The 25,582-nt window shown below is 48.5% G+C and overlaps 3 protein-coding genes across 7 annotated transcripts in view; all 3 read left to right on the forward strand.

Moving 5' to 3' along the window:
- The first annotated feature begins 2,851 nt into the window (after positions 1–2,851).
- Positions 2,852–4,715, forward strand: LOC135575722 (uncharacterized). Its single transcript, XM_065034457.1, has 6 exons — positions 2,852–3,037; positions 3,190–3,311; positions 3,627–3,692; positions 3,804–3,942; positions 4,090–4,228; positions 4,513–4,715. Exons 1-6 carry the CDS (start codon positions 2,948–2,950, stop codon positions 4,623–4,625), a joined length of 669 nt encoding a protein of 222 aa, XP_064890529.1. The 5' UTR covers positions 2,852–2,947; the 3' UTR covers positions 4,626–4,715.
- Positions 4,716–5,088: 373 nt separating this feature from the next.
- DHRS7C (dehydrogenase/reductase 7C) lies at positions 5,089–25,209 on the forward strand. 5 transcript variants are annotated; one of them, XM_065034454.1, is made up of 9 exons: positions 5,090–5,277; positions 6,412–6,515; positions 8,693–8,836; positions 15,244–15,399; positions 19,284–19,396; positions 20,702–20,912; positions 21,921–22,013; positions 23,736–23,891; positions 24,888–25,209. In XM_065034454.1, exons 3-9 carry the CDS (start codon positions 8,818–8,820, stop codon positions 25,094–25,096), a joined length of 957 nt encoding a protein of 318 aa, XP_064890526.1. In that variant the 5' UTR covers positions 5,090–5,277; positions 6,412–6,515; positions 8,693–8,817; the 3' UTR covers positions 25,097–25,209. The 5 variants fall into 5 exon arrangements, with proteins under 5 accessions (XP_064890524.1, XP_064890526.1, XP_064890527.1 ...); XM_065034455.1 differs by lacking the exon at positions 5,090–5,277 and adding an exon at positions 5,638–5,789; XM_065034452.1 differs by lacking the exon at positions 8,693–8,836 and having other exon boundaries at positions 5,089–5,277.
- The window catches only part of GLP2R (glucagon like peptide 2 receptor), a 63,529-nt gene continuing 61,798 nt past the window's right edge, over positions 23,852–25,582 (forward strand). The window contains exon 1 of the mRNA XM_065034443.1: positions 23,852–23,891. The gene's annotated coding sequence lies outside the window, so the exon portion shown is untranslated. The remainder of the gene's footprint in view (positions 23,892–25,582) is intronic.

The following is a 25,582-nucleotide window of genomic DNA, read 5'->3' on the forward strand; positions in this document are numbered from 1 at the left end:
CAGGCACAGCCCTGCCCAGCGTCCCTCTGTCTCCTGCCCCAGTTCATTTGGGGATACTCTTTAAATCCCCCTCCCACATCTGAACGGGTGTCCCTCTCCTCACCCAGCTCCAGGGGAAGCCCCAGGACCCTGCCGGGCTGCGCAGGGACAGGAAGCGGCTGCGTCCCCCGCTCCCTCGGGGACACCAGCCCTCCTGCCTCGGGGCACAGCCTGTGGGCTGGGGTGCTGGGCAGTGATACTGGGGGTCCCATCCCTGGGGGTCCCATCACCCCAGCTCCATGGCCGGGCTGACTCCATGATCCCTTTGCATTTGGGCTCTCATGTTCAACACGAGTTTGGCCCCGCGAGATGGTGGTTTGGGGACAGGGACTGGGGACATGGCGGGGGGTTCTGGGGTCTGTCCTCACGGCTGCCCAGCTGCCAGTAAACCTGCTGCCCTTTGCCTCTTCTTCCCAGGAGGGCGGTGGGGGCCAGTCTGCCCCCTCCGAGCCCACCCAGGTGGCCGTGGACAGCCAGTCCAGGAGGAGCTCAGCACTGGGGCCGAAGGGACGTGGGACACGGCCTGGGATGGAGACCGGCAAGGGGACTGCAGGGTCTGGCTCCCTGGGGATGCAAGCAGGGACACAGGGGGAACCAGCGACCCCTGTGAAGTTGTCAGGCGCTCCCTCTGATCACACGAGGTCTATTGGTGCCGGCGCCACCACCGCGGGGATGCAGGCGGGATCACGGGGTACCCAGGCCAGCACCTCAGGGATGCAGCCAGGATCCCCTGGGACCCACACCACCACCCCTGGGGTGCAGCCTGGGTCCTCCAGCTCCCAAGCCACCATCCCAGGCGATGCCCAAGAGCCGGCCAAGCCCTGGGGCTCCACCAGCACCTCCAGCTACGAGTCGGAGATGCGGGAGGTTCTCTCCCAGGTTGGGCAGCTCGGCCACCTCTGCACTGGTCTGAAGGAGCAGGTGGAGCAGCTTAAATCTACCAAAGCAGAACATGCGGATCTTGAGAACTTGCGCCGGCTCTTCCCGAAGGGAGGTGAGAGCACGGGAGGACTGGCGGGGGTTTTTTGGCGTGGGGTCACCCTGGGTCAGGGGCTCGTCATGCTCAGAGACCCCCTCACCAACAGCACATCCCCTTGCACCATGTCCCTCTAGGCCGGGAGAGCATCACCAGCATCCTGTCTGACCTCAAGTGCCAGATGTCCTTCCTACAAGACATGGCCAGGGCCCTCCGCGGGGAGGAGGAGAAGGTGAGCCGGCAGCAGTCCCCGAGGGGCTGCGGGGATGCCAGTTTGGGCAGGGAGGGGGCAGCCGAAGGGTCCCCGTGCCGGAATGACACGGGGCTGTGCCCTCACCGCCCCCACTGCCGTTCCCAGATCAGCAAGGTGGAGGATGCTCCCAGAAAGACGAGGGGGTCTGGAGCCGGCAGAAAAGCAGACGGCAGCGGCCAGATGACCCGACAGCCGCGGTAAAAGGATGGGAGAGGGTTTCCTACCCCGCAGGGCTGCGAGGGAGCCTGGGGTCTGGCAGCATCCCAGTTTGGGGGCCGAGGGACACCCCCACGAAGGCTAAGCCTGCCCCTGCCCCCGTCTCGCTGGCCAGGCCCAAGGGACAGAAGGTCAAGGCAGAGCGCAAGGAGCTGGGGAAGCAGCAGGAGCCGACCCAGGCCGAGCTGGAGCAGTTTGCGGCCAAGTACGTGAATAACTTGGTGATGGAGGCAGCGCAGCAGCTGCAGGCAGAGGTGAGGCCCGGGGGCAGCGCTCCCAGCCCCCGCTGGCTAGGGAGGGTCCTGGCGGGGTCCCGGCCACGTCCCCTGGCTGGATGGGGCCATGGAGCCTCCACGGCACCTGGGCTTGTGGGCGGCATCCAGCCCGGCTCAGAGCTGATTCCTCCTCCCCTGCCAGCAGCAGGACGAGCCGAGGGCGACGGTGCAGAGCGGGGGACACGAGCACGCAGGGTGCCACTTCTGCAGCCCGGACACCAGGGTGCTGCTGGGGAAGCTCCTCCAGCGCTGCGAGAAGCTCGAGGAGCAGGTGGAGTCCCTGGCCCAGAAGGCGGGCGGCAAGGTGGACAATTATCCGAAGTGGAGGAGACAGGTAAGGAGATGCGGTGTAGGGGGCTTGAGCTGCCAGGAACCCCCAGGCATTTCTGCTTTGCTCAGCACTGCCTTGTCCTCTTAGTCCCTGCAGCAGGACGAGCAGCTCAAGTGCCTCCAGACCAGCATCGTGCAGCTCCAAAAAGGTTATGAGAAGTTCAGCTCGGACCTTGCAAACCTCCAGCAGGATCGCCAGCAGGAGCAGAATGACGTCAAGGTGGGTGGCTGTGACCCGCGTGCAGAGCCCAGGCTGGGACCCCAAGGGGTCTGTCCCCCTGCCACCCTGCTCGCAGCCCTGCACAGCTTCCCCATGCCTTTCCTGGAGGTTTCTGATGGGGTGGGGAGGCAGGGGGTGCTCGGCTGGCCGGGGGCAGCTCCGACCCTGCCGTGGCATCACGGGCTGCTGTCTGCCTTGGAAGGCTCTGTCCCAGGCCCTGGGGAGGCTGGAGAAGAAGCAAGCAGACAAGGAGGAGCTGCTGGTTTTGGGAATCGATGAGGTACGGGCTCAAGGGGCCCCGGTGCCAGTCAAGGGTGTCCCTGGCAGGGTGACAAACACCCCTTGTCCCTTGGGTGCCGGCTGGCAGAACCAGCCAGGGGGAGGGAGGATTTCCAGCCCGGCTGCAGGTCCCTTGCCAGGTCCCTCTGTGACCCCGAGTCCCTTCGGCTGGTGGGACCAACGCCACGGGGGTGATGGGGTGAACAGGACCACGTAGCCACTTCCCCTCTCCTGTTGTCTCTGCATCCTGTCCCCACCGCTCTCCTGCCTTTCCCCGTTGCTAGAAAGCAGACAAAGGCGCCCTGGCTGACAAAGTCAGTCGCAGCCAGCTTGAGGCGTGCGTGGAGCGGCTGACCAAGATGATGGAGGAGGTGACGAGCCGGGTGACGGGCCAGGAGAACGGCTGGCTCCAGTTCCAGAAAGAGCTGCAGAGGCAGATGGACTGCAAGGTGAGGGCTCGTCCCCTCCACGCAGCACTGGCACCTTGGGGCCTGGCAGCCTAAGGCAGCATCCTTGCGAGGGTCCCCCCTCCCGGCTGTGCCCCCGGGGACCGCCATGTCCCATCCTGGGGTAGCTGGCTGAGGGTGTCACCCGTCCACAGCTGGACCGCCGGGAGCTGGGGGCGTTCCGGAAGCAGCAGGAGGAGCGGTGGAAGAGCCTCAGCGGGCAGCTCCAGGAGAAGGCGCTGCAGGCAGAGCGTGACAATGCCGCTGGGATTAGGAAGTGAGTGCGATGGGGACAGTGGTGGCTTTGGCAGTGCTGGCCCTGTTCCTGCTGGCTGTCCCGGCTCGTGCCGGTGTGGTACCTGGCGTGGGAGCCATGTGGGCAGCGCCCCTGGGGATGCTGAGCAAGTGGCTGTGCCTTGTGCTCCTGCCAGCTGCAGCTTCGCAGCGATAGAGGCGGCACAATGAGGGGGCACGTGTGGGAGGAGCCCTCCTGAACCAGTCTTGGGGGGTGGGTGCAGAGGCTTTTTGTGGCAGGTGTGCAGGTGGGGCTGTGCCCCCCAGGAGCTCCCCAGCCCTTTTCTCCCCCCTCCAGGCAGCTGTTGCCTGGTTTCCATTGCCTGTCCTGTGACCGGCCCCTCAACATGCTGGCGCCTGGACCGTGAGTAACTGCCCCCCGAACACGGAGCACCCCTCGACCCCTCCCTGGCGTCGAGTGACACATGGGGTGCCACCTGCCGGGCACTGAGCACCCCCATGTCCTGTCCCACAGGGAGCGGACGGGCGAGTGCAGATACCCCACTGTTCCGCGGAGCTGTGGGGGCCCACACACCGTCACGCCCCCGCGCTTCCAGCCCCAACCGCCCAGCACCCCACGGCCGTCCCAACCCAGTGCCCGCCGCCCCAACAAGGTAGGGATGGCAGAGGTGGGGAGGGGGATGCTGAGCCTGCGGGGGGATCTGTGCCTCAGTTTCCCCGGGGAGAGCTGGCTGGGGGAGGGTTGCTGGGGGATGCGGAACGGGGCCCCGTGTTTGGGTCACACGCTGTCGCCTTCCCAGAAGGACGCGATGCATCTGTCGGGCCAGGACGGCACCGATGGGAAGCGGCAGGACGAGCAGCTCTCCATGATGGGGGGCTCTCAGCTGCCCACAACACCAACGGCCACCCCAGAGACCTCGACCTCAAGGAGCCAGAAAAGTATGGCCCTGTCAGGGCACCGGGGGGCAGAGGACACCCCGCTGTCTGGGGGGACGGGTCTGTGCCCACAGCTGGGCAGGGTTGGACGGGGGTCTGGGGTCTGGGCTGGGCTGTGGGGGCAGCACTGGCTGCTGGGGCAGCCGGTCCCTGTGGTGGAGCTGGAGGGAGCTGGGGGGACATGTGGGGTGGTGCTGGGCAGTGTGGGACAACAGCCTGTGTGCTTCAGGGTGGGGGCAGGACCCTGTTGGTGGGTGTCTGTGGCTGACCCTGCCCCTCGCCCCCAGGCACCGCCTCCCCGCTGCTGTTAGCCGTGCTGAAGCGCCAACCAGCCTCAGCTCCCGGACGCCTCACCCAGGCACCGAAGCTGCTGCCACACCGCATGAAATCAGCGTCCTGACAGCCGGGCAGGACGGGGGTCCCGGCCCCGGTCCCACCGCCCCGGGCGCTGAGCCGGCAGCAGCTGCAATAAATGGCGATGGGCAACCAAGCGCCGGTGTGGTCTGAGTGGGGGTCCCTGGGGCAGGATGGCAGAAAGCCCCCTGTGTTTGCTTTTTCAGGAGAAAAATAAGTGCTAAAAAGGCGCTTTGGGGGTGCCCAGGTGGATCCAGTGGTATCCAGGGTCCCCCCAGAGGGATCACGGGGAGCAAACCAGTGGGCACCAGGGCAGAGCCAGCAGAGGCCCATCCTGCACCCCGGGTGGGGCTGAGGTGTCCATGGGCTTCAGAAGCACCCCCTGGCACTAACCGGGGGGACGGGGTGAGGGGGGAGCCAGGGGGCTGTGCAAGAAGCCGGGCTGGCTGTCGGCAGCCACCGGGGAGAAGGGGAGCGCTTTGCTCTGGGTCGGGGGATCCAGAACTGGGGGGACGCAGCAGCTTCGTGCCCCGCCCCGGGGTGCCCGCAGCCGCCGTGTCGCAGTGTGTGTGCGGGGCTGTGGGGCGGAGCGTTGTCCTCAGACCGCGGACCCCGCGGGGGTTCCCCGGGCAGAGACCCCCCCGCCCCGCCGGTGAGTGGCCGTGTCTGCTGGGGACCCTGCGGAGCCACCAGCTTTGGTGAGTGGGGCTGTGCCTTTGGAATTGCCGTTCAAGGGGTGGGTGAGCGCAGCTCGGGTTCAGCCAGGACACCTCTGTGCCTTTAGTTTTTGTCATTCCCTCACCTTCCCTTTCGTGCCGAGCGGCCCGGGATGGGGGGGGGGGGTGTGTGGGTGTGCGTGCTGAGGGAACACCTGGTACCCAGCAGCCTGCTCCGTGCTGCTGCTCCTTCTCTCTGCGTTTATATACGATATACAAATGTAAAGAAAACGGGGGGGTGCGTGGGAGCCCGAGCGGCTGGCGGCTCCTGGGCCGGGCCTGACGCCTGCAGCGCCTCACACTTTCCCGCTCCCACCGCGCCGCCGGAGCGGCCGCCATCTTTGGCGCGGGCAGTGAAGCCGCCGCACTGAGGCCGTGCCTGGTACCGCCGGGGAGAAGGGGAGCTGGTCGCTGTGGGAGCCGCTCTAGGAAGCGGGCGGCGCACCCACCCCCGAGGAGGGAGAGTTAACGTCCTTCTGAGTCCTCCTTCTCGGGTACCGGCGCCGTTCGGGCGGTGGCTGATGAAGTGTCTGTCGCTGTGCGGGGAGAGCGCGGCCGCTGTGCCCTCAGTTGAGATGGCGGCGGGGCGGTCTCTCGGCGCGGACAGGACGGCGGCGGCGGGGAGCGGCGCTCCAGCCCCTGGCGGAGCTCGCGTGGCTGCGTGAGGGGACGGGACCCCCTGCAGCCTCGCTGCCCCACAGGGAACCGCCTTCCCCTTTTCCAAACCTCCCGTTCCCCCGCAGCTCCCCCCCCGCTTCCCAGCCAGAGGGAACCCGTTCTCTGCCCGCCACCCCATCTTGGGGTCACTTGTCCCCTGGTTCCTGAGGTTCCTCCGGGTGGGCGTGGGGCGGGTTTGGGTCGGGCCGAGCCGAGGCCTGGCTCCCGGGGGGCTGCTCTGCAGGGAACACCCCCCGCCCCAGCAGCGCTGCTGCTCCGGTTTATTTTCGTATTTCCCGCCCCTGCCACTGCCCCCAGCAGTGAACCAGCAGACTGCAGGTCCCGAAGGGATCTGCTCCTCCTCCCCACCCCTTAAGGGGCGGTAATCACTGCGGGGAGTCAGAAAAGGATGCTGCAGGAGCTGGGGTTCCCTTCTAAATCTGTCTTTTCTCACTTCAGAGCTCCGCCGGGGCTGCAGGACTCTCTGGCCATGATGATGCGTGGAAACAAGTTTACAACCTATAAAGTCATAAAACTTTGCAACTCACAAGGTTATAAAGCAGGTATGTTTATTTCAAGGGCGCAAGGGGGATCGTTCCACCATTCATGCGCAACTTGTAACAATATGAGGTGTGTTTAAATACAGTAAGGTGTTACATGCTCGTAATGACCCCAGGAACACGTATACATATTCATAACCTTTCCCGCTTCTCATTAAAATGAGTCCCAGGTAATCATTTCCATAGTCTCCTCCTTGACACCTCCCTATTGCACCCGCACAGTGCCATCTGGTGGTCTTGATGGGTCTTTGGATGAAGGCTCCTTCAGCTTCGACACAGTGAACTTTTAACCTTTGGCTCATTATGTTGAATTGACAGGAACCCAGCTTTTTACTTCTTTTCTTCTGGCCGCAGCTTATGGAGGGGGAGCTGCCGGGCCTGAACTTCATGTTCAAATTTCACAGCACAGGCTTGGGCTCCTCTTGCCCTTTTTCTTTCTTCATTTAATTCCTGTGACTATAAACTTTATATGTAATTTCAGTTAGCTGAGCAATAGTTACGTCCCTCAGCTCCTACCTTTTGTAATTTCTTACAGCATATTAAGCATCAATCCCTTACATTAATTTTAGATCCAAATCAGTCTGTCCACAGTACAACACTAACTGCAATACAGCTAACCCAGAATTTCATGTTCAAATCACTTCCCCCACTCTCAGCAGTGAAACACACTTGACAATGAATGCTACTGAATATTAGCAGCTTAGGAGAAAATGCAGGTAAATGCCTAGAAATCTACCTGTAGCCATTTTTACACTCAGAAGATAGTCCTTTGTTTCATCAGTCGGTGACTGTATACTTTGTCACAGAATCACAGAATCGGCTGGGTTGGAAAAGACCTCAGAGATCATCAACCTGGTCCAACTCTAGTCCGTTTACTAGATCATGGCACTAAGTGCCATGTCCAATCTCAGCTGAAAAACCTCCATGGCCGGTGAGTCCAGCACCTCCCTGGGCAGCCATTCCAATGCCTGACCACTCTCTCTGCACAGAATTGCTTTCTCATCTCCAGCCTCAATTTCCCCTGGCAGAGTTGAAGCCCATGGCCCCTTGTCCTATTGCTGACTGCCTGGGAGAAGAGCCCAATCCCCACCTGGCTAGAACTGCCCTTCAGGTAGTTCTAGAGAGTGCTGAGCTCACCTCTAAGCCTCCTCTTCTCCAGACTAAACAAGCCCAGCTCCCTCAGCCTCTCCCCATAGGGCTTGTGTTCAAGTCCCTTCCCCAGTCTTGTTGCTCTTCTCTGGACCCGCTCAGCACTTCAATCTCTTTCCTGACCTGAGGGGCCCAGAACTGAACACAATACTCCAGGTGTGGCCTCCCCAGTGCAGAGCACAGGGGAAGGATCACTGCCCTTGTCCTGCTGACCACGCTATTTTGGATACAGGACAGGACACCATTGGCCTTCTTGGCCACCTGGGCACACTGTTGGCTCATGTTGAGCTTCCTGTCCATTAGTCCCCCAGGTCCCTTTCTGTCTGACTGCTCTCCAGCCACTCTGTGCCCAGCCTGGAGCGCTGCAGGGGGTTGTTGTGGCCAAAGCGCAGGACCTGGCACTTGGCCTTGTTGAACTTCATCCCATTGGAATCAGCCCATTTTTCCAGCCTATCCAGACCCCTCTGCAGAGCCTCCTGCCTTCCAGCAGGTCCACACTCCCTCCCAACTTGGTGTCATCAGCAAATTTGCTGATGATGGTCTCAATCCCCACATCTAAATCATCAATCAAGATGTTCAGACATTGTGGAATTAAAGCTAAGATACAGTCTGGCCATGATTCAGCCATTGGGACCACATTTGCTGTATCAATTCCACGGCAAATGTAATAGTAGTATTTCTGCAGGAAAAAAGAGTAAGATGCATTGGTTAAGTGCAGTATTAGATATATTGGATAGTCATTGATAGTACAGGTTTAGTTGGAAATATTAGCTTATTTAGTGAAAATCAATGTAATTGGTACTAAGCACTGATTTATATTGTGAATTACATGTACATCACTGGAATCTGATTTAGGCACCTTCGTTAGCCTGCTGAACAGTAGTGGGCCGACTAATGATAAACAGCCGTTGAGGCAGAAACACAGAGTATAGTGGCATAAACCTTATTTAATTTCTCTGGTAAGAGCTAAATAACAAGAATTTCATTGAAGAATGGGCGTAACTCATAGAATTCTAACTTCGGTTTTACAGTTGCACAGTTCTGGTGAGAGGCCTCACCTTTGCACCGTCCCGGTACCAACCTTCTCCTTAAATAAGTTTTCATGTGCTACACAAAGTGAAGAAAAGGGGAGAAGAACGTGGACAGAACACACCGAATGGCTGAAAAACCTGCAGGTAGCTCTTGCTTTTTTTTTTGGTTTCCATTTCCATGAATATGTATCAAATGTTTTTTAAATAGAAGTTTTGTATAAAGAGGGACAGAGAGAGTAAGTGTTCCAAAATTGTATCAAAATAAAGGAAAATCATTATTGCTTATGCCACTTACAGGTAAATAAAAAATAAAACACCTGTGGGGTTAAAAGAAAGGAAGTTCTTGCATAAGACATCTTTACCAGGTCCCCTCCAAACTGAGTCTTTCTGTGGCCCTATGAAATACAAAATAAAAGCTGATATATAATGACTTAAAAATGTCCATGAACATAAATTAGGGCAAAAAAAAGCAATGCATAGGAAAAAGACAGAACAATAATCCACTGGAAAGGAAAAACAGGAAAAGAACTGAGATAACACCAAAACCAGCACAAAACAAGTAGCATACATAAGAGGAAGAAAATTAATCAGGAACGAATTACTCATCTTGTAAATATTGCTTTACTAATCCTCATAAAATCAATACCTAAATAGTAAGTAAGAACGGGGCAAGGTAATTACAGCAAGAAGTGCCATACATGACCAGTAAGTAATGTGCTAATGAGCAGCAATGTTAATGAATAATGAACAGCAAAAAAAGAATCCTACTCTCTCAATGAGAAATTAACAAAAGAAAACTGTATAGGAAATTTTCCAAGGAGCAACTAGCAGGAACATTGTTAAAGAAGTGTAGAAACAACAATATAAACTATATAAAAATGAAATGATGAGCTAAGAAGCTAAAGGAACAGTTAAGATGAAGGGACAAAACACAAGTTATGAGTTAACAGTGATTGTTACAAAAAATCTGTGGCACATGGCCAGAAGAGAAAATACTGCACAGAAAGTGAACAGGAAACAATATGAAAAATGGGCCGTAAATAATCACTGAAAACAAAACAAAACGCGACAGCCTGCTGGTTGCTGTGTTGTCAATGCTATAGCTCCATTGATAGGGGTAGTTACATTGGCCTGTATGCCGCTGTCACTTGTGCTAAGAGTCCCTCTGAATTCCTGCCTAATTGAGCTCAGAGCTTTAAAAACTGAGTTCTGTTTCCTGTCATTTTATAGCAGCAGATTTTTCTTGTTTAGCTGAACACGGCTCTTAACCCACCAGTCTCCCACCTCACTTCATCCCACCAGCCGCGCTGGGCAGCAGCCATTCACAGTCTTTGCAAAGCTAGAAAATTCAGTGGTGATGCTGCTTTAGTCTTCCCTTCACAAGGTCGCAGAACAGCAGTCTTAAGATCGGTCTGGAGCTCTGCTGGAGCTGGGGAACTGTGTGAATCTGGGTTCAGCACAGTGTCGAAAGTTTGGCCCTGGCTTGTCTGTTTTCTAATTTTTAAGTCAAATCATCCTAATTACAAGGTAATCAAGCAGGAGCATGATTTTCTGTCTCAATTTAGAACAGAGAAAAACTATGTCTTTGTTGTCATGATAGTTTTTTTGTCTTCTATATATACATATGTATGTATGTAAGATCCTTACAGGTCCTTTCCAGTGTGAGATACTCTATGATTCTGTGTATGTGTGTATATAATTATATGTGTGTTTGTGCATTTATCTATTTCTCCTCTACTCGGAAATCTCCAATTGATACCTTGTCTTGCACTTGCAATGCTTCCCAGGAGCTGCGCTTGCAATTAGACCTGACATAAGCTGCTTCAGGGCCTGCATCCACAATTCAGTGCATCTGGAGCAGAGTTTCAAAGAGCTTTGAGACTTCAGCTGACCTCAGGCAAGGGTTGGAAACAGGATTTGGCTTTGGAAAGCCCCTGAGAAATGCACTTGGGCTTGCTTTGTCACTTGCATTCTGATAATTGGGAGAGTCTAACTTCAGCAACCCCAGCACAGCAGCCCTGGGATGACCAATATCCTGGGGCTTCTGAAGAGGGTGCGAGATGGTGTCAGGAGTTGCCTTCAGGTGACCCCTGCGGATGCAGAAGTTGACACTGCTGACAACATGTGGGAGTTCAGAGGCAAGAACTGGTCACAGAGAAACCGTGAGCAGCCCACAGAGGTGTGTGGGAAGACAACATCAAATAATTACATGGACTGAGGAGTGGTTTTTACCTTGAGCAGGCAGGGTATTTGACTTGAACTAGGTGTTCTTCTGTTGACAAGTTTCTGGTTCGTGCATTGTGATCACAGGACTTTCAAAGGGCAGGTTTTTAGTCCAAAATTGTTAAACGTTTATTTTTTTTTACGTTGACAATGGAAATACTATGTATCTGCTGCTCCGAGGACCAAACATGGTGCTGACTGTTTTTTCAAGCAAGAATTTCTGTGCTTTCCAAGGCTTGGAAATATTCATAGTAGTATGACAAATATATGATGGGCTAAGCATACAAGTCAACAACAGGTCTACGAATAGTGGGGACCATTCATAGATGGTTATGACATAGGTATAAACATAGGAATGCTAGCAAATGCCAAAAGTATCTTTAAGTAGAAACTGTACTGTCAGTATGCTCCACGATCTCAAAGCTATCAAAAAAAATACAAGGAAAATCAATAAAATAAGAATGGAAAGAAACAGACACAATAACTAAGACGGGCAGGGGAGAACAAAGTAAAATTCATAGAACTGTGAAAATAATGCAGTCACAGCAAATGCCTTACAGTATCATGTGGCTGAGACAAATGGGGAACACAAGGCTCACTACAGCCTACATGTTCCTTTATCACGAGTGTAAGCAGCACAAAACTAAAGCACTTCACGTGGCTACTACTAGTATTAAAAATGTCTCTGACTTTGAGTGTTAGAGACACATATCCACTCAAGGTATATGAAAATCCATATGCCTTCCCGTTTCTACTCTGAGGGAGAATTGTATTCTTAGATGTTAGGCAGCCACTGGTTAAAACAAGGATCTATGCTGTGGATGAGAATATCACAGAATCCCAGGATGTCAGAGGTTGGAAGGGCCCTGGAAAGCTCCTCCAGTGCAATCCCCCATGGAGCAGGAACACCCAGATGAGGTTACACAGGAAGGTGTCCAGGCGGGTTGGAATGTCTGCACAGAAGGAGACTCCACAACCTCCCTGGGCAGCCTGGGCCAGGCTCTGCCACCCTCACCAGGAAGAAGTTTATTCTCATATTTAAGTGGAACCTCTTGTGTTCCAGTTTGCACCCATTGCCCCTTGTCCTGTCACTGGTTGTCACCAGAAGAGCCTGGCTCCATCCTCCTGACACTCCCCCTTTCCATATTGATCCCCAGGAATGAGTCCCCCCTCAGTCTCCTCTTGTCCAGCTCCAGAGCCCCAGCTCCCTCAGCCTTTCCTCACACGGGAGATGCTCCACTCCCTCCAGCATCTTTGTTGCCCTGCGCTGGACTCTCTGCAGCAGTTCCCTGTCCTGCTGGAACTGAGGGGCCACAACTGGACACAATATTCCAGGTGTGGTCTCCCCAGGGCAGAGCAGAGGGGCTGGAGAACCTCTCTGACCTACTGACCACCCCCCTTCTAACCCACCCCAGGTACCATTGGCTTCCTGGCCACAAGGGCCCAGTGCTGGCTCATGGTCACCCTGCTGTCCCCAGGACCCCCAGGTCCCTTTCCCCTTCACTGCTCTCCAACAGCTCATTCTCCAACTTACACTGGAACCTGGGGTTGTTCCTGCCCAGATTCAAGACTCTACACTTTTCCTTGTTATATTTCATTCAATTTTTCCCCGCCCAACTCTCCAGCCTGTCCAGGTCTCTGATGGCAGCACAGCTTCCAGTGTCAGCCGCTCCCCCCAGCTTGGTGTCACCAGCAAACTTGCTGACAGTCACTCTATTCCCTCATCCAAGTCAGTGATGAGTATATTGAACAATACTGGCCCCAGTGCTTAGGGAGTTCACAACCCCCAGAAATAATAGCTGTAAAGTCAGGGTCATTTTTTGAGGCAGACATGGATTTGAATTATTGGTTTCTTCTTCCTGGATGAAATCTTTAACCAGCAGTGCCCCTGATCAATGATTTCTCTATAGTATGTTAAACACACACTGTTGAGCTCTGGTGTCATCTGGGACAGTTCCTGGAGCTCAGCTCCAGACAAAGGTGTTAGGAATATGAAGATTTCAGAGGGGAAGTAAAGGTCTCACTTCTGTTTCAGATCCATGCTCTGAAACAGTTCCTGGTTGTTCCTGGGGTGTTTCCATGATGCTCTGCAGGTGGCAGTGCAGATTAGATTTCTCTGGTGCCTCACCCGGCTGAGAGGTTTGTGCGTTTGGGAAGATTTGGGTGTTTTGGTTCTTGCACTCACTGTATGTCTGTATTTATCCAGATGGCTCAGGCGGTCTTCCTTTGCAATTGTTCATTATTAGTAACAGACACGTTAGAATTTTATCCTTAAAATCTTGCACATTGTTGATTGACTTTCTCTTATTCTTGCCTTTACATTACTGTGGCTCATTTCAGGACAAAGCAAACAAATCACTTGAAACTCCTATAAATCCCCTCTCTTTAGTGTGCTTTTTTTTCAATGTTTCGCCTTCACAGGAAAATATTTCCAGAACCCTACATAAATTAAACTAATGACACATCCTGTTCTGTAAAAGGAATAAACCAGCTTACTTACTGATAGGGAAATGCATACCTGTTTATTTAAAGCTGGTACTTTGAAAGTGAAGATAGATGGGGCTTTCGAGGTGATAGAAAATCAGATTTTGTCTCTGCAGATGTTTTGACTTCTCAGCTCATTTGACTTAATGATTTTAACTTCTCCTGTGGAAACTGATGTAAATTTCAGGACACCGTGACCATTTTGCATTGGAAAACAGGTATTTTTTCCTATCTGTCACTCACTATGGAGTCGTTTTAGCTATAAGTGCACACAGTTTTTTGAACATTGGCACATGATACAATTCTGTGGTTTGGAAAACTGAAATCATGGGTTCTTTGGCATGCAACTTCAGCTTCCGTAGGCAGGAATACACATCTTGATTCCCAATATCATTAGCTTCTAGAGCAAGTTAGGTTCACAAACTATGTCTAACGTTCCTCCTATGTCCTCTTGACTAACCTTCTGTCCTTTCTCACTCTTTGAAAGCTACCACTGTCCTGGTACCTGCAACGTAACCATGAAGTCTTTGTTCCTTGTTACAACACTCCAATGTCCATGACTTTCTGTTGTTTGTAGACTTGTAATTCTCTCATTGGAAACGAAAGTTTGAACATTAGAACAGCGCGAGCAGGGGTACTGAATGTGGTTGTCAAAACTGACAAATTGAAGACTGTGATACAAGTTTTTGAACCAGCAAAACAGGAATGATTTATTGTGAATGATTCTTTTGCTCAGAACCTCGCAGGTCAACATGTAACGGTGGCGTCAGGTTAACAGATAATGTCTCTGTGCAGAAAATGTGAAAGTTAGATCACCTGCCTGAAGTTGATATGGGCTTGAAATTGCCGGGAAAGAGACACATTTGGTGTGCAGATACCAAGAGTGACACATACATACACCATTCATGTTATTTCAAGTGGAAAAGTCTTTATGGTTCTTTTTGCCTTTTTTTTGAGACCTATTGTGATCCCAGAGTTTATACAAATGTTTTTATGTGTGAATTTAATCGAGGGTCAATGACAAGAAATCGAGGCAGTCCTGTGAACAACTGCAAATGAAGGCAAGGCAGAAAGACAGAGGTTTCTTTGTACAGTTGAATTGAAGCTGCACTAAGGGCTTTTCCACGACTGCCCAGCCTGTTGGACGGGATAGGTCAGGCACGCAAATCAGACTGTGGATGCTATATTTACTTGTAAAGTATCTCTGTCACATGGCTGATACGTAGCCATTCTCATTCAGGGCAAGCAGTCCCAACAAATGCAATGCTCTGCAAAATGGCTAAAGGACTTTAATTAAACCTGTAATACAAAAATTGGCAAAAAATACAAAAGAATGTTTTATCTGTACCTGGAGTCTTCATAGCCGTAGTAAGTGATTCTATTTTCTCTATCTTTTAGAACAGAAAAAAACCTTCTATTATGTGTTTTATCTGAAATTAGGATTAATAACTTACTGTCTGTTTAAATTATGTTACAATTACAGGAAAATAGAAAAGTTCAGTGTTATATTTTAGCTTATGTTTTGCCTCAAGGCAGTATTTGTACTAAAATTCTGCTATGTTTTTGCCAGCATAAAGTAATTTGGAATAAAAGGAATCCAGATTTGGTTAGACCATGCAATGATGAGGAAAACAGACAAACAAACAATATTACCCTATTTATTAAATAATAATATTAAGCCATTGATAGGAAAACAAGCTTCCCACTGCTTCAAGCCTTTGGCGTGTTGAGTCCTGGGTTTTCTATATATGAAAACATTGCTATTTTAGATAACAATAATTTGAAAAACAATGAATGCATGTTATGATGACTGTTACTCTCGTATGGTCTTTTGCTTCCCGTAGCGATGGGTATTCTTGCTGTACTTGCTCTACCATTGCTTCTCTTCGGGATCAGTGGAATTATTTATATTTACCAGACAGTCAGATGGTTGTTGTCCAAGTCGGCCGTGCAGAACAAGGTGGTGGTGATCACGGATGCCACCTCTGGACTGGGCAAGGGTGAGTTGTCTCATTTCTTCAGCCCGAGAACCATCCTATAGGTGATAAAATCTGCATATGTTACCTTGTATATATTCATAACTGCCTGGATGAAGCAGAAGAAATATATATTTTTTTAATAAATCCTATGATTTTTAAATGCACATTTTTAGTCTCAGCCGCAGGAACTGCTGGTAAACTTTTAGGAGTTGCAGAGCTTTGGGTTTATTTAATTCAATAGAATTAGAGGTTTTGTAAGCACATTAAGAATGCTATTTTTAGCATGTTGCTACTATGAGATCTTATTACATAGTCTGTCAGTGCATGGCAGCAGCCTGTCGGTATAAACCGGTGTCATCTGACTTTTTACGTGTTCCTTTTCAGCCCTTAGAGACAGAGACTTCAACATTTCCCATTCCCTAAAAAAACCCGTGCTCATCCCTCTGTCCCTGTTCACACCTCTGCCCCCCCTACCACCCGTGTTGCTCCTCTCCCCTTGACACCCTCCAGTATTCCCAGTGGGCTGCCTGGCTCCGCGTAACGGTGGGTTGAATAGACAAGGATATGTGATAATTTATAGTTTATATAAACTGAGTGCCTGGGTGACCAGCCACTTAATGTATATTTCTTGGCTCATATTTCCTGCCTACACGGTGCTGCCAGATCACATTAAAGGTAGTGGGTCATATATCGCTGATGTACGACCCTGCTGGAGGCACCACTGGAGGTGTAGCTGCGAGCGCCTGGTAAAGCAAACATAGCTTGAGGCTACATTTTGGCATTTCCAGTGAAGACTTGCCGCATGTTGGAAACCTTGCGCTCCCGAGCAGAAAACAGATGGGGAAAGGGAATGTTCTTGAAGAATTATTCCTTAGTAGCACAGAGCAGAGACCTGCAACAGGAATACACACTATGCTGACAGCGACTGATCTTTATCAGAGACTGTTAGGATGAGGTATGAAAAAGTTTTGACCTCCAGGTCCCGCCTGGTCTTTTCCTTTCCCTGACACACTTCAATTTCAGCTGAAGATAATATTAATTTGCATTTTTTTCTGCTTTGTTATATTTTGGTATTCTGGTTGGAAAAGCACGATTTAGAGTTCTCCAGCAGCTGATGTTTGGTATCTGATAAAATCATAGGATTCCTGCTGGATGTTTCTAGACAAAAGTCCTTGGAGCAGGAACATCATCACCAGTGCTAGATCTGGTTGGGTGTGGATTCAATGCAAATAACTCCAAGGATACATTTCTCCAGCACTGCATGGCCCCTTGGGAAGATCTTCCTGAGTTCAGTTTCCTTATTAACCTATTATTAACCTGGCTTTTTAATCTTTTTTTGTGACTAGCTGCTGCCTGTCTCTTGAGCCTACAAAGGCAATTGAATCCCTCTCCCCTCTGCCCCCTTATTCACATAGATGAAAAAGGGAGGTAACTCAAAGCAATTTTATTATCTTAGACATATCTTCTGCCAGTATCCATAGGGTAACACCAATAAGTAATTTGCAGGCTTGAGTAATTCTAAATCACGCAAAATTTGCTGTGCAGTTCAGTCCACAGCATTAAAATATCAGCTGGCTGTCCAGCTGCTGCATATTTGAACTCTTAGACAACAGCCAAATTCATTTTCCCACATGCCAGAACTTCTGGACTAAAGATGACATTCATCCATGTTAAAAAAGAGAAACAAAAACTATGATAACTGGAGATGTTTGCAATGGTTTACGGTTGTTATTTAAACCTGGTTCCTGTTTCTTCTCAGTGCTATAACTCAGAAAAGTCCACAATAGTTCTAGAACAAAACATCATTGGTTTCTCTTTTTCGCCTTCATTGCTCTTCACACAGTAGATGTGTTTTATTCACAAGGCTGCCCCAACTGTTATATTTATAGGAAGAATACTGGTGTAGTTGTCCTAGTATTGGCAAAGAGTATTTTGGACTTTAAATCAAAAATGTTTCTATGCTAGGAAAAAAGAAAATGGAAGACATTCATAAAAATACTATCATAAGTAATGAAAAAGATTACAGAAATAGTAGTCTCTAGCTGCACATGTTTACAAAAATAGAAGAGTAGATCCAGGAGGGCTTCCATAAAGATATTAAGAGTCTAAAATGGGCATTTAAGAAACCTAAGATGGGTATATTAGCATACCTGGGTTTGCCTGTGGGTATTGAAGTTGGAAGGAGATGCTTTTTGGAGGACAGACAACTGTAGCACTGGGGCTGTACCGCTGCCCATTCAACAAAGGTCATGGGAGGTAAGACAAACAGGCTGGAAAGGCATGAGAGTAATTCTAAGACCATATTCCTGTTCTTCTCACGCTGCGTGTGTAACTGTCATACAGATGTGATTTAGGGACTAAATATAAGGTATCCAAGGCTGAGAGCTTTTTGTAAGACCTAATCAGGAAAAAAACAGGAGAGGAAAAATAACTCTTGATTTCCAATCCGACCAGCACACATAACCCACTGTTAACTAATTGTCTGGCTGCAGAGAAATCACATCTCTGGGTTGGGGCTCTGTGGGCGCATCATCAGTTGCATCCTCAGGCCTATCTGTGAGACATCTATTCCAAGAAAGAAAAGGCAAGCAACTATGTACTTTTTCTGGTCAGGAGGACAATCTTGACCAATTCCTGGACCAAGAGCCACAGTTTCAGTTCAGCTGAGCCCGGACATGCACTCTGTAGCTACAACAGCTAGAGAGATACGACTGATAATGTGTTCCTGAAAGATGCCCATGTTTTTAAACTCCTTTCTTTGGTCAAACTGACAGGACGGTGAGGGATATATTCACCCTCAGCATCACCTAGAGAAGAAAAGAGACCAGAGGCACACTGTCAGCAATGGTATTCCATAACCTGGATTGAGCTGATCACATACTCCCATCATGATGACCTAATGTGATGGGTTGGCCGCAGTCTTGCAGCCGGTGCTGAGCTGGGATGGTGGTGACACTGGCTGCCAGTTCCTCTTGTTGTGCAAGTCCCCACTTTCAGAAAGCACAACTTGCATAAGAAAGAGAGAAGAATGGTCCTCAGAGATCCAGCTTAAACTGGGGTGAACCCCTAGCTCAGAATAGCCCTGAATATGTGGAGAAAGAGCCCTGCCAGCCCAGCATATCCAGCAATCACCTTCTCAGGGAGCCTGCAGGAGTGTAGCTGAACAAGACATAGCTGGAGCTGGGCCCTGGTGCCTCTGCTGACTGCTGGGGAGGTCTGACACTCAGGAGATAAAGGTCTGGGCATGGATTACGTATGGATGGAAGGGTCTGTGGAAGAAAGGCCTCTCTCACTGGTGCTCAGGACAGTAGGTGGTAAATTTCTCCGTATTGCTCTTTCTCAAAGGTGCAGACGACTTTCACCTTGCCAGAAGTTTCACAGAAGTAGCATACAGAGCTAGATTTACAGCTTACTGGGGTTAGTTTCTTTCTTATTTATACTGCAGTAGACATGAAGGTTTGCAAATGATGTAGTTTGCATTGTAAAAACCTTACGTGTATTTTTGTATATAATTTTCTTCATAACAAGCGTGTCTGTAAGTGGAAAGAGTTAAGGAAGAAAGATAATCAGAACAATTTTTCTAGCTCAAACCCATCCTCCATTAACTGGCATATTGTTACTTTCTTAATTAAATTTTTCTTAAAGCAAATGACTAAACAGCATTGTTATACTGTACCATTAATTATGTATTATACCATGACATTAAATTTTAATTGATTACTCACAGATATATTATTGCCATTTACTGCTTTCTTTTTCTCTTATATCTTTGTTTTTTTTCAAAATGAATGGATTTTAAAGCATAGGTTCAACGTCATTAGCAAAACCAGCATCCCATTTCAAGCCAAATACACAAAATGAAATTATTAATTTTATTATTTCTTTTGAATGTATTTCTCTTCTAGAATGTTCTCGGGTGTTTCACGCAGGAGGAGCAAGGCTGGTGTTATGTGGCCGGACATGGGAAAAGTTGGAAACCTTGTATGATGCTTTAATTAACGTGGCGGACCCTAGTATGGTGAGTATTTCCTCACTATGCTTTGAAAATACACATGATTCACTGTTAATGGTGATTTTGGTCACCCAGGTAGCACTCCCAAGATGGTCCACAGAGAGAAAGAGGGAAAGAAACACCTCTGATGGCCTACAGAGCATGATGCCAAAAGTGTAATTCAGAAATGCTGCTCTCGTGAGCTGATTGGAGGCGACTGAGTGGTCCTGCATTTCGAACAAGCCACTCAACTAGAAATGCTAGGCAGAGGAATTTGCCTGTTAATTTGGATGAAAGGGATCCAAAGTGCTTCATTCACCCACAGGAACTATCATTCCTTTTTCACATAATTAGAGTACTTCAGGAATTGGAGATGTGTCTAAAGATTTAATTAATTTTTAGTTTCTCCACTGCTTTGGGAGAAGTCCCAGCTAGAGGGGCATGGGAGCACATGAATAAGAGCGCCCTTTCCTCATTGTCCCTGGCTGGGTCACCGCGCAGGTGGACGTGCAAGGCTGCCCTGGTGTCAGTTCTTTGGAAGATGCTCATGGGAAACCTTTCCCTCTGTGACCAGCAGATAGCTGATTCATTTCAGGGCACAGGTGTTCCTGAAGGGATCACACAAATTCTACAGCCGTTGCTCACCAGACCAACAAATACTTGTGTTAGACCCTTTTCTTGCAGTGACCTTCATCTGCATAAATAACCATGAAAGTAGTGTGGTCATGTTAGTCTGCACAGACTCTACTGGGAAAAATTAAGTATGACTAAGGGTTCTGCACTACATCAGCACAGTAACAGGGTGAGAGAAGACACTCGGAGTTCATTCCTCTGTCCCATAACTGATAAAATCTACATCTTCACAGAAATTATATGAATAGAGTACACAGCTGAACAAACCATTCCTACTTTCCAGCTGCCCCCACCTATATGTAAATTTTCTATCAAAGCATTGTATCCTAGACTCTGTCCTCAATAAAGTTCTCGAGAGGTCTGCTTGCAGCGAGACCATCACTGGGAGTGGTGGAAGTCACCCCCTGTGTCTATTATCTGTCTCCACTGATTACAAGAGAGACAAAATTCAATAGGGTAGCGTTAGTTCAGCTTACCATTCCCATGGTGTTCTGCTTCATCTGAATTTCAGAGTCTATGGATACTTACTGTTGATCTACCTTTTTTTCTGGAGTGGGTTAAAAGAACAAATCAAAGTTTTTGTGTGAATGATAAAAGCACTTACTTCAGATATAAAGGTAAATTCATTTACAAGACAAATAAAAGGAAATACATTTTTTATTTAGCAGGTATCCTTGAAATTAGTCTTTTCTTTATCAGACATACGCACCAAAGCTCATATTTCTGGATATCTCAGACATAAACTGCATTCGAGATGTAGCTAAGGAAATCCTGAACTGCTATGGCTGTGTGGATATACTGATCAACAACGCAAGTATGAAGGTGAAAGGAGCAGTGCAGAGCATTTCATTGGAACTTGACAAAAAGATAATGGATGCCAACTATTTTGGACCCATCACATTAACCAAAGGTATTTTAATTTTTCTCCTGTTTTGCTGTTGCCACTGAAAGCTTGAAATCCGAGTCACTGGCATTGCACTACTTCATTTGCACTTATTTTTGCCTTCTTTACTATAGTTAAAACCTATTCAGCGAAAATCAACGGACTGAAATGGAGGTGCAGAAGATCAAAATCAGAGTGCCTTGGTTTGGAAATAGATTGATCAAGAAATATATAAGCATGTGTTTAAAAGAGACAGTTTTAAAAATGTCTGGTTATTGTATTTTGCATATGGTGACTCCTTTATTTACATGCTTTCTGCCTTTGTTACAAAGACAATTGTTTTTAAAACCCTTGCAAAGATACAGACAGGTTGACAACTAAATGTGATAATACTGCACCCGAATCTACATGCATAATAGAATCCAATGAAGTCTACAAGACACAATTTCCAGATACTGGGTTTTGTAGTGCTTTTGATTGCAGTATTGAGGCATCCTTCATTAAAGTTGTGCTGTCTGCAGTTCAGCTGTCACTTCCTTTCAATAAGTATGTAAAGTTTTCTTACTTGGCACAGAATCGACTGGGTTGGAAAAGATCTGAGAGATCATCAAGTCCAACCCTTGGTCCAACTCCAGTCCATTGACTAGATCATGGCACTAAGTGCCATGTCCAATCTCAGTTTCAAACCCTCCAGGGCCGGTGAGTCCAGCACCTCCCTGGGCAGCCATTCCAATGCCTGACCACTCTCTCTGCAAAGAATTGCTTTCTCATCTCCAGCCTCAGTTTCCCCTGGCAGAGTTGAAGCCCATGGCCCCTTGTCCTATTGCTGATGCCTGGGAGAAGAGCCCAATCCCCACCTGGCTAGAACTGCCCTTCAGGTAGTTCTAGAGAGTGCTGAGCTCAGCTCTAAGCCTCCTCTTCTCCAGACTAAACAAGCCCAGCTCCCTCAGCCTCTCCCCATAGGGCTTGTGTTCAAGTCCCTTCACCAGTCTTGTGTGTCTCTTTATTTTATTTATTTTTTATTTTTTTTTTCAGCCATTCTTCCCAACATGATCTCAAGAAGAACTGGCCAAATTGTTTTAATCAACAGTATCCAAGGAAAAATAGGAATCCCATTTCGTGCAGCTTGTAAGTTACACATAGCAAAAATGTACATTCTAATGCATAAATTGTGAGTATTCCATGGCTCTGATAACAGGTTAATGAAAGTGCTAATTTGCATCCTAATGTAGTAAACTATTAGTACAGTGTTTGGCCGAAAAAAATTCAAAGAACTGGGACTCAAGAAGAATAGTTAAATACTACTTTTAGTACTACCTTGTGCCTGAGGTATTTGAGGACAAGATCATCGTCTTAGGAGATATTCAGGAAACAGCAAACTTGGAGGTCTAACACCTGTACTGGGCGTATTAGTACGAACCATAATGAAGAATGAAGTGGTGCGTAAATATAACATACTGGTAGATGTTATATACTGCTTTGTAAAGGAGACTCATGCACTAGATGGATTTACGTGTGGGAGTTTAAAAGGAGATGTAGTAATTGTATTCTGTTTGGCTTTCCGGAAAACGTTCAAGGTCTTTCATCCAAAGCTCCTAGTGAAACTGAGCTGTCCTGAATTACGACGGGAGGTGTTTGCAGTAATAAAATGCAAAGGTAGTGGACAGAAAATATAGGATAGATATAAATAGTAATTTTAAACTGTGACTGGAGGTTAGAGTGGATGATGGTCTCTGAATTAAAAGGTCTGCAAGACCTCAGGATTGTGATTTACAGTTCCATGAAAGCAAAATACAGTGACAGAAACAGTAAGGAAAGCAGGAGAGAAACAATTTAAATCATGTCTTCATGTCATTGTATAAAGCTATACACTGCCCACATCTTGAACACTGTGTGCAGTTCTAGTTCCCCACTTCAAAAGAAGCACAAAAACTACCAAAAAAGGCTCAGAAAAGAAAGAAAGATAGGGCATCAGGCATGGGTTCTATCTAGGAAACAGCCAATGGTGTCAAGGTACAATGTATGTGTATAAAATAATGAGTAGCAGAAGTGCTAACAGAGATATAGTATTTACAGTGTTCATTTTGCACGGCTTCCAGAGTAAGGAGTTTCAAAATAGATGAATGGAGAAGCTTCTTGCTGTTCCTGGAGCGCACCCGCCGTATTTTAGATAATGTTCTGCACAGGTTGACTTCTGCTGTGAACTGAGCCAAATACCAGGTGGATGGGTGCTTTGCAGATCTGTTGCACTTAACACAAATTTCTGCTTTTTGGTCAAGGTTCACATACTATCATCCCTCTTTAAGAGCATTCTCAATAAAAAGGCACTAAAAACAGCTTTAAAATTCTTAGCATTCAGTTACTTTAAAATGAACCTTAATATTAAAAGCATCTTGTGTTGCTACTGCAAGTACTCGGGCATTGCAGAAATGGCCACTGCATTTATTGATGTGTCACAAACTGCAACAACAGGTGGTGTGGAGACTCGTCTTGGGGACATCTGTCCATCCGTCACAGACATCCGCCACATTAAACCATAGAGTATTACTGCTTAAGCCGGGACTTAATATGTCTGACTGGGAAATCCCGACACATGCTTTTTAACACATATAGGGAGACTGACTGCATATTTGGTGCATAATTTTACTGTACAAATAACTTTCTTTTGTTTCTTTTAAACACATGATCTAATAATTCCACTGGGTGAAATAGTTCACTGTTTTTTGCCTTTTGGCTAGTCATTTCATGCTCAGTTTTCCAAGCATTTCTGTTTTATGGAGCTATATAATCTTATATCTACACTTTTATATATCCAAACATGAATATGTGGGTTTTCTTTCTTTCTTTCAGATGCTGCTTCTAAGCATGCTGCTGTAGGCTTTTTTGATTGTCTTAGAGCTGAAATGGAAGAATTTGATATATCTGTCAGCACTGTGAATCCAACCTTCATCTGTTCATACCATCGTCAACCAGCACCTGGCAACTGGGAGGCATCTATATGGAAATGTAAGGTTTGACGCATAAAGAGAGGTAGTAGATGAGTGTAGAAACTTTTCCCAGAAGAAAGCAGCATAGGGAAAAGACTGGAGATAACAGAAACAATTAACAGGCATGGGGAGCAAGATAAAAGAGATATTAGAGACAGCCTGGTGGAAAAAGAAGGAACATGGAAACAGACAACATAACGTGAGAAAATGAATACAGTGGGGCATGGGGAATGGAAGTAGAGCAGAGCAGGAAAGCTCCCAAGGGAGAATCAGAGAATCGCAGAATGTCAGGGATTGAAGGGACCTGGAAAGCTCATCCAGTGCAATCCCCCCATGGAGCAGGAACACCCAGATGAGGTTACACAGGAAGGTGTCCAGGCGGGTTGGAATGTCTGCACAGAAGGAGACTCCACAACCTCCCTGGGCAGCCTGGGCCAGGCTCTGCCACCCTCACCAGGAAGAAGTTTCTTCTCAAATTTAAGTGGAACCTCCTGTGTTCCAGTTTGCACCCATTGCCCCTTGTCCTGTCACTGGTTGTCACCAGAAGAGCCTGGCTCCATCCTCCTGACACACCCCCTTTCCATATTGATCCCCAGGAATGAGTCCCCCCTCAGTCTCCTCTTGTCCAGCTCCAGAGCCCCAGCTCCCTCAGCCTTTCCTCACACGGGAGATGCTCCACTCCCTGCAGCATCTTGGTGGCTGCGCTGGACTCTCTCCAGCAGTTCCCTGTCCTGCTGGAACTGAGGGGCCACAACTGGACACAAGGGAGAGTTCCAGTGCAACTCAAATTGCTCCTTCTCTTAGGGACTATGAGGATTTTACCTCAAAATTGTTAAAATATCTTAGGGATGTACTGCTGAGGGGAAGGGGCAAGGGATGTAGAGTGTGCAGGAATCTAACTGATTTCACTGATGCACAGGCTGTGTGTCTTTTCACCACCGGTCTCTCTGATGTGTCTGTCTGTCTGTCTCCCTGTCTATTTCTAAGCTCTCGCTCCTCTCTGCTCGATTCACAGTCTTTTTCAGAAAGGCTGCGTATGGCCTGCACCCCGTGGAGGTGGCGGAGGAAGTCTTGCGCACAGTAAGCAGTAAGAAGCAGGAGGTCCTTTTGGCCAACCCTATCCCCAGAGTGGCAGTTTACATTCGCACCTTCTTCCCTGAGCTGTTTTTTGCCATTGTTGCCTCGGGAATTAGGGAAAAGCTGAAGACAGAAGAGGAAAGTTGATTTGGTTCTGTCTTTTCCCCTGCTCTTGATGTGAAAAAAGTTTCTATTTCAAATGTCAATGATTTCTGCTTCGCACTATGGATAGAATAAAGCAGAAGGCTTTATTAAACATGGCCCAGCCAACGTCTCATTCAGTGATTCATTACATACATTCATCTGTGGGACTTCTAATCTTGTGGATTTAGTGAATATGACAAGGTGTCATTGTTTGCATTAAAAAAATATGGGGAGAACTCAACTAGGAGCTCTATCGCTTGTAAGAGAGTCATTCCAAATCGAAATAGATTGATCAAAGTTTGGGGACCCGCAACAGTTTATCAGAGTAGTCTGTCAGTGCTGGGACTGATGGAAACTTAGAGGATGGGGAAGGAGGGAGATATGGGAGACAGAGGAGTAAAAGTCAATGTCAAGTGGGGTCAGAGCCTGGATCAGTGTTCCTCAGCTTTTTGGAAGTACTTGCAGGATATGCAAATGGAGAACCCAAAT

The sequence above is a fragment of the Columba livia genome, chromosome 18 (genome assembly GCF_036013475.1).
Source record: "Columba livia isolate bColLiv1 breed racing homer chromosome 18, bColLiv1.pat.W.v2, whole genome shotgun sequence".
In the NCBI taxonomy this organism is placed as follows: domain Eukaryota; kingdom Metazoa; phylum Chordata; class Aves; order Columbiformes; family Columbidae; genus Columba; species Columba livia.

Coding starts and splice junctions, on each gene's coding strand:
- LOC135575722 (XM_065034457.1), top strand. CDS start 2,948: ATGATGGAGGAGGTGACGAGCCGGGTGACGGGCCAGGAGAACGGCTGG. Junction 3,038..3,189: donor AGAGGCAGATGGACTGCAAG/GTGAGGGCTCGT, acceptor ACCCGTCCACAG/CTGGACCGCCGGGAGCTGGG. Junction 3,693..3,803: donor AACATGCTGGCGCCTGGACC/GTGAGTAACTGC, acceptor CCTGTCCCACAG/GGAGCGGACGGGCGAGTGCA.
- DHRS7C (XM_065034452.1), top strand. CDS start 6,443: ATGATGATGCGTGGAAACAAGTTTACAACCTATAAAGTCATAAAACTT. Junction 20,913..21,920: donor ACCCATCACATTAACCAAAG/GTATTTTAATTT, acceptor TTTTTTTTTCAG/CCATTCTTCCCAACATGATC. Junction 23,892..24,887: donor GGAGGCATCTATATGGAAAT/GTAAGGTTTGAC, acceptor CTCGATTCACAG/TCTTTTTCAGAAAGGCTGCG.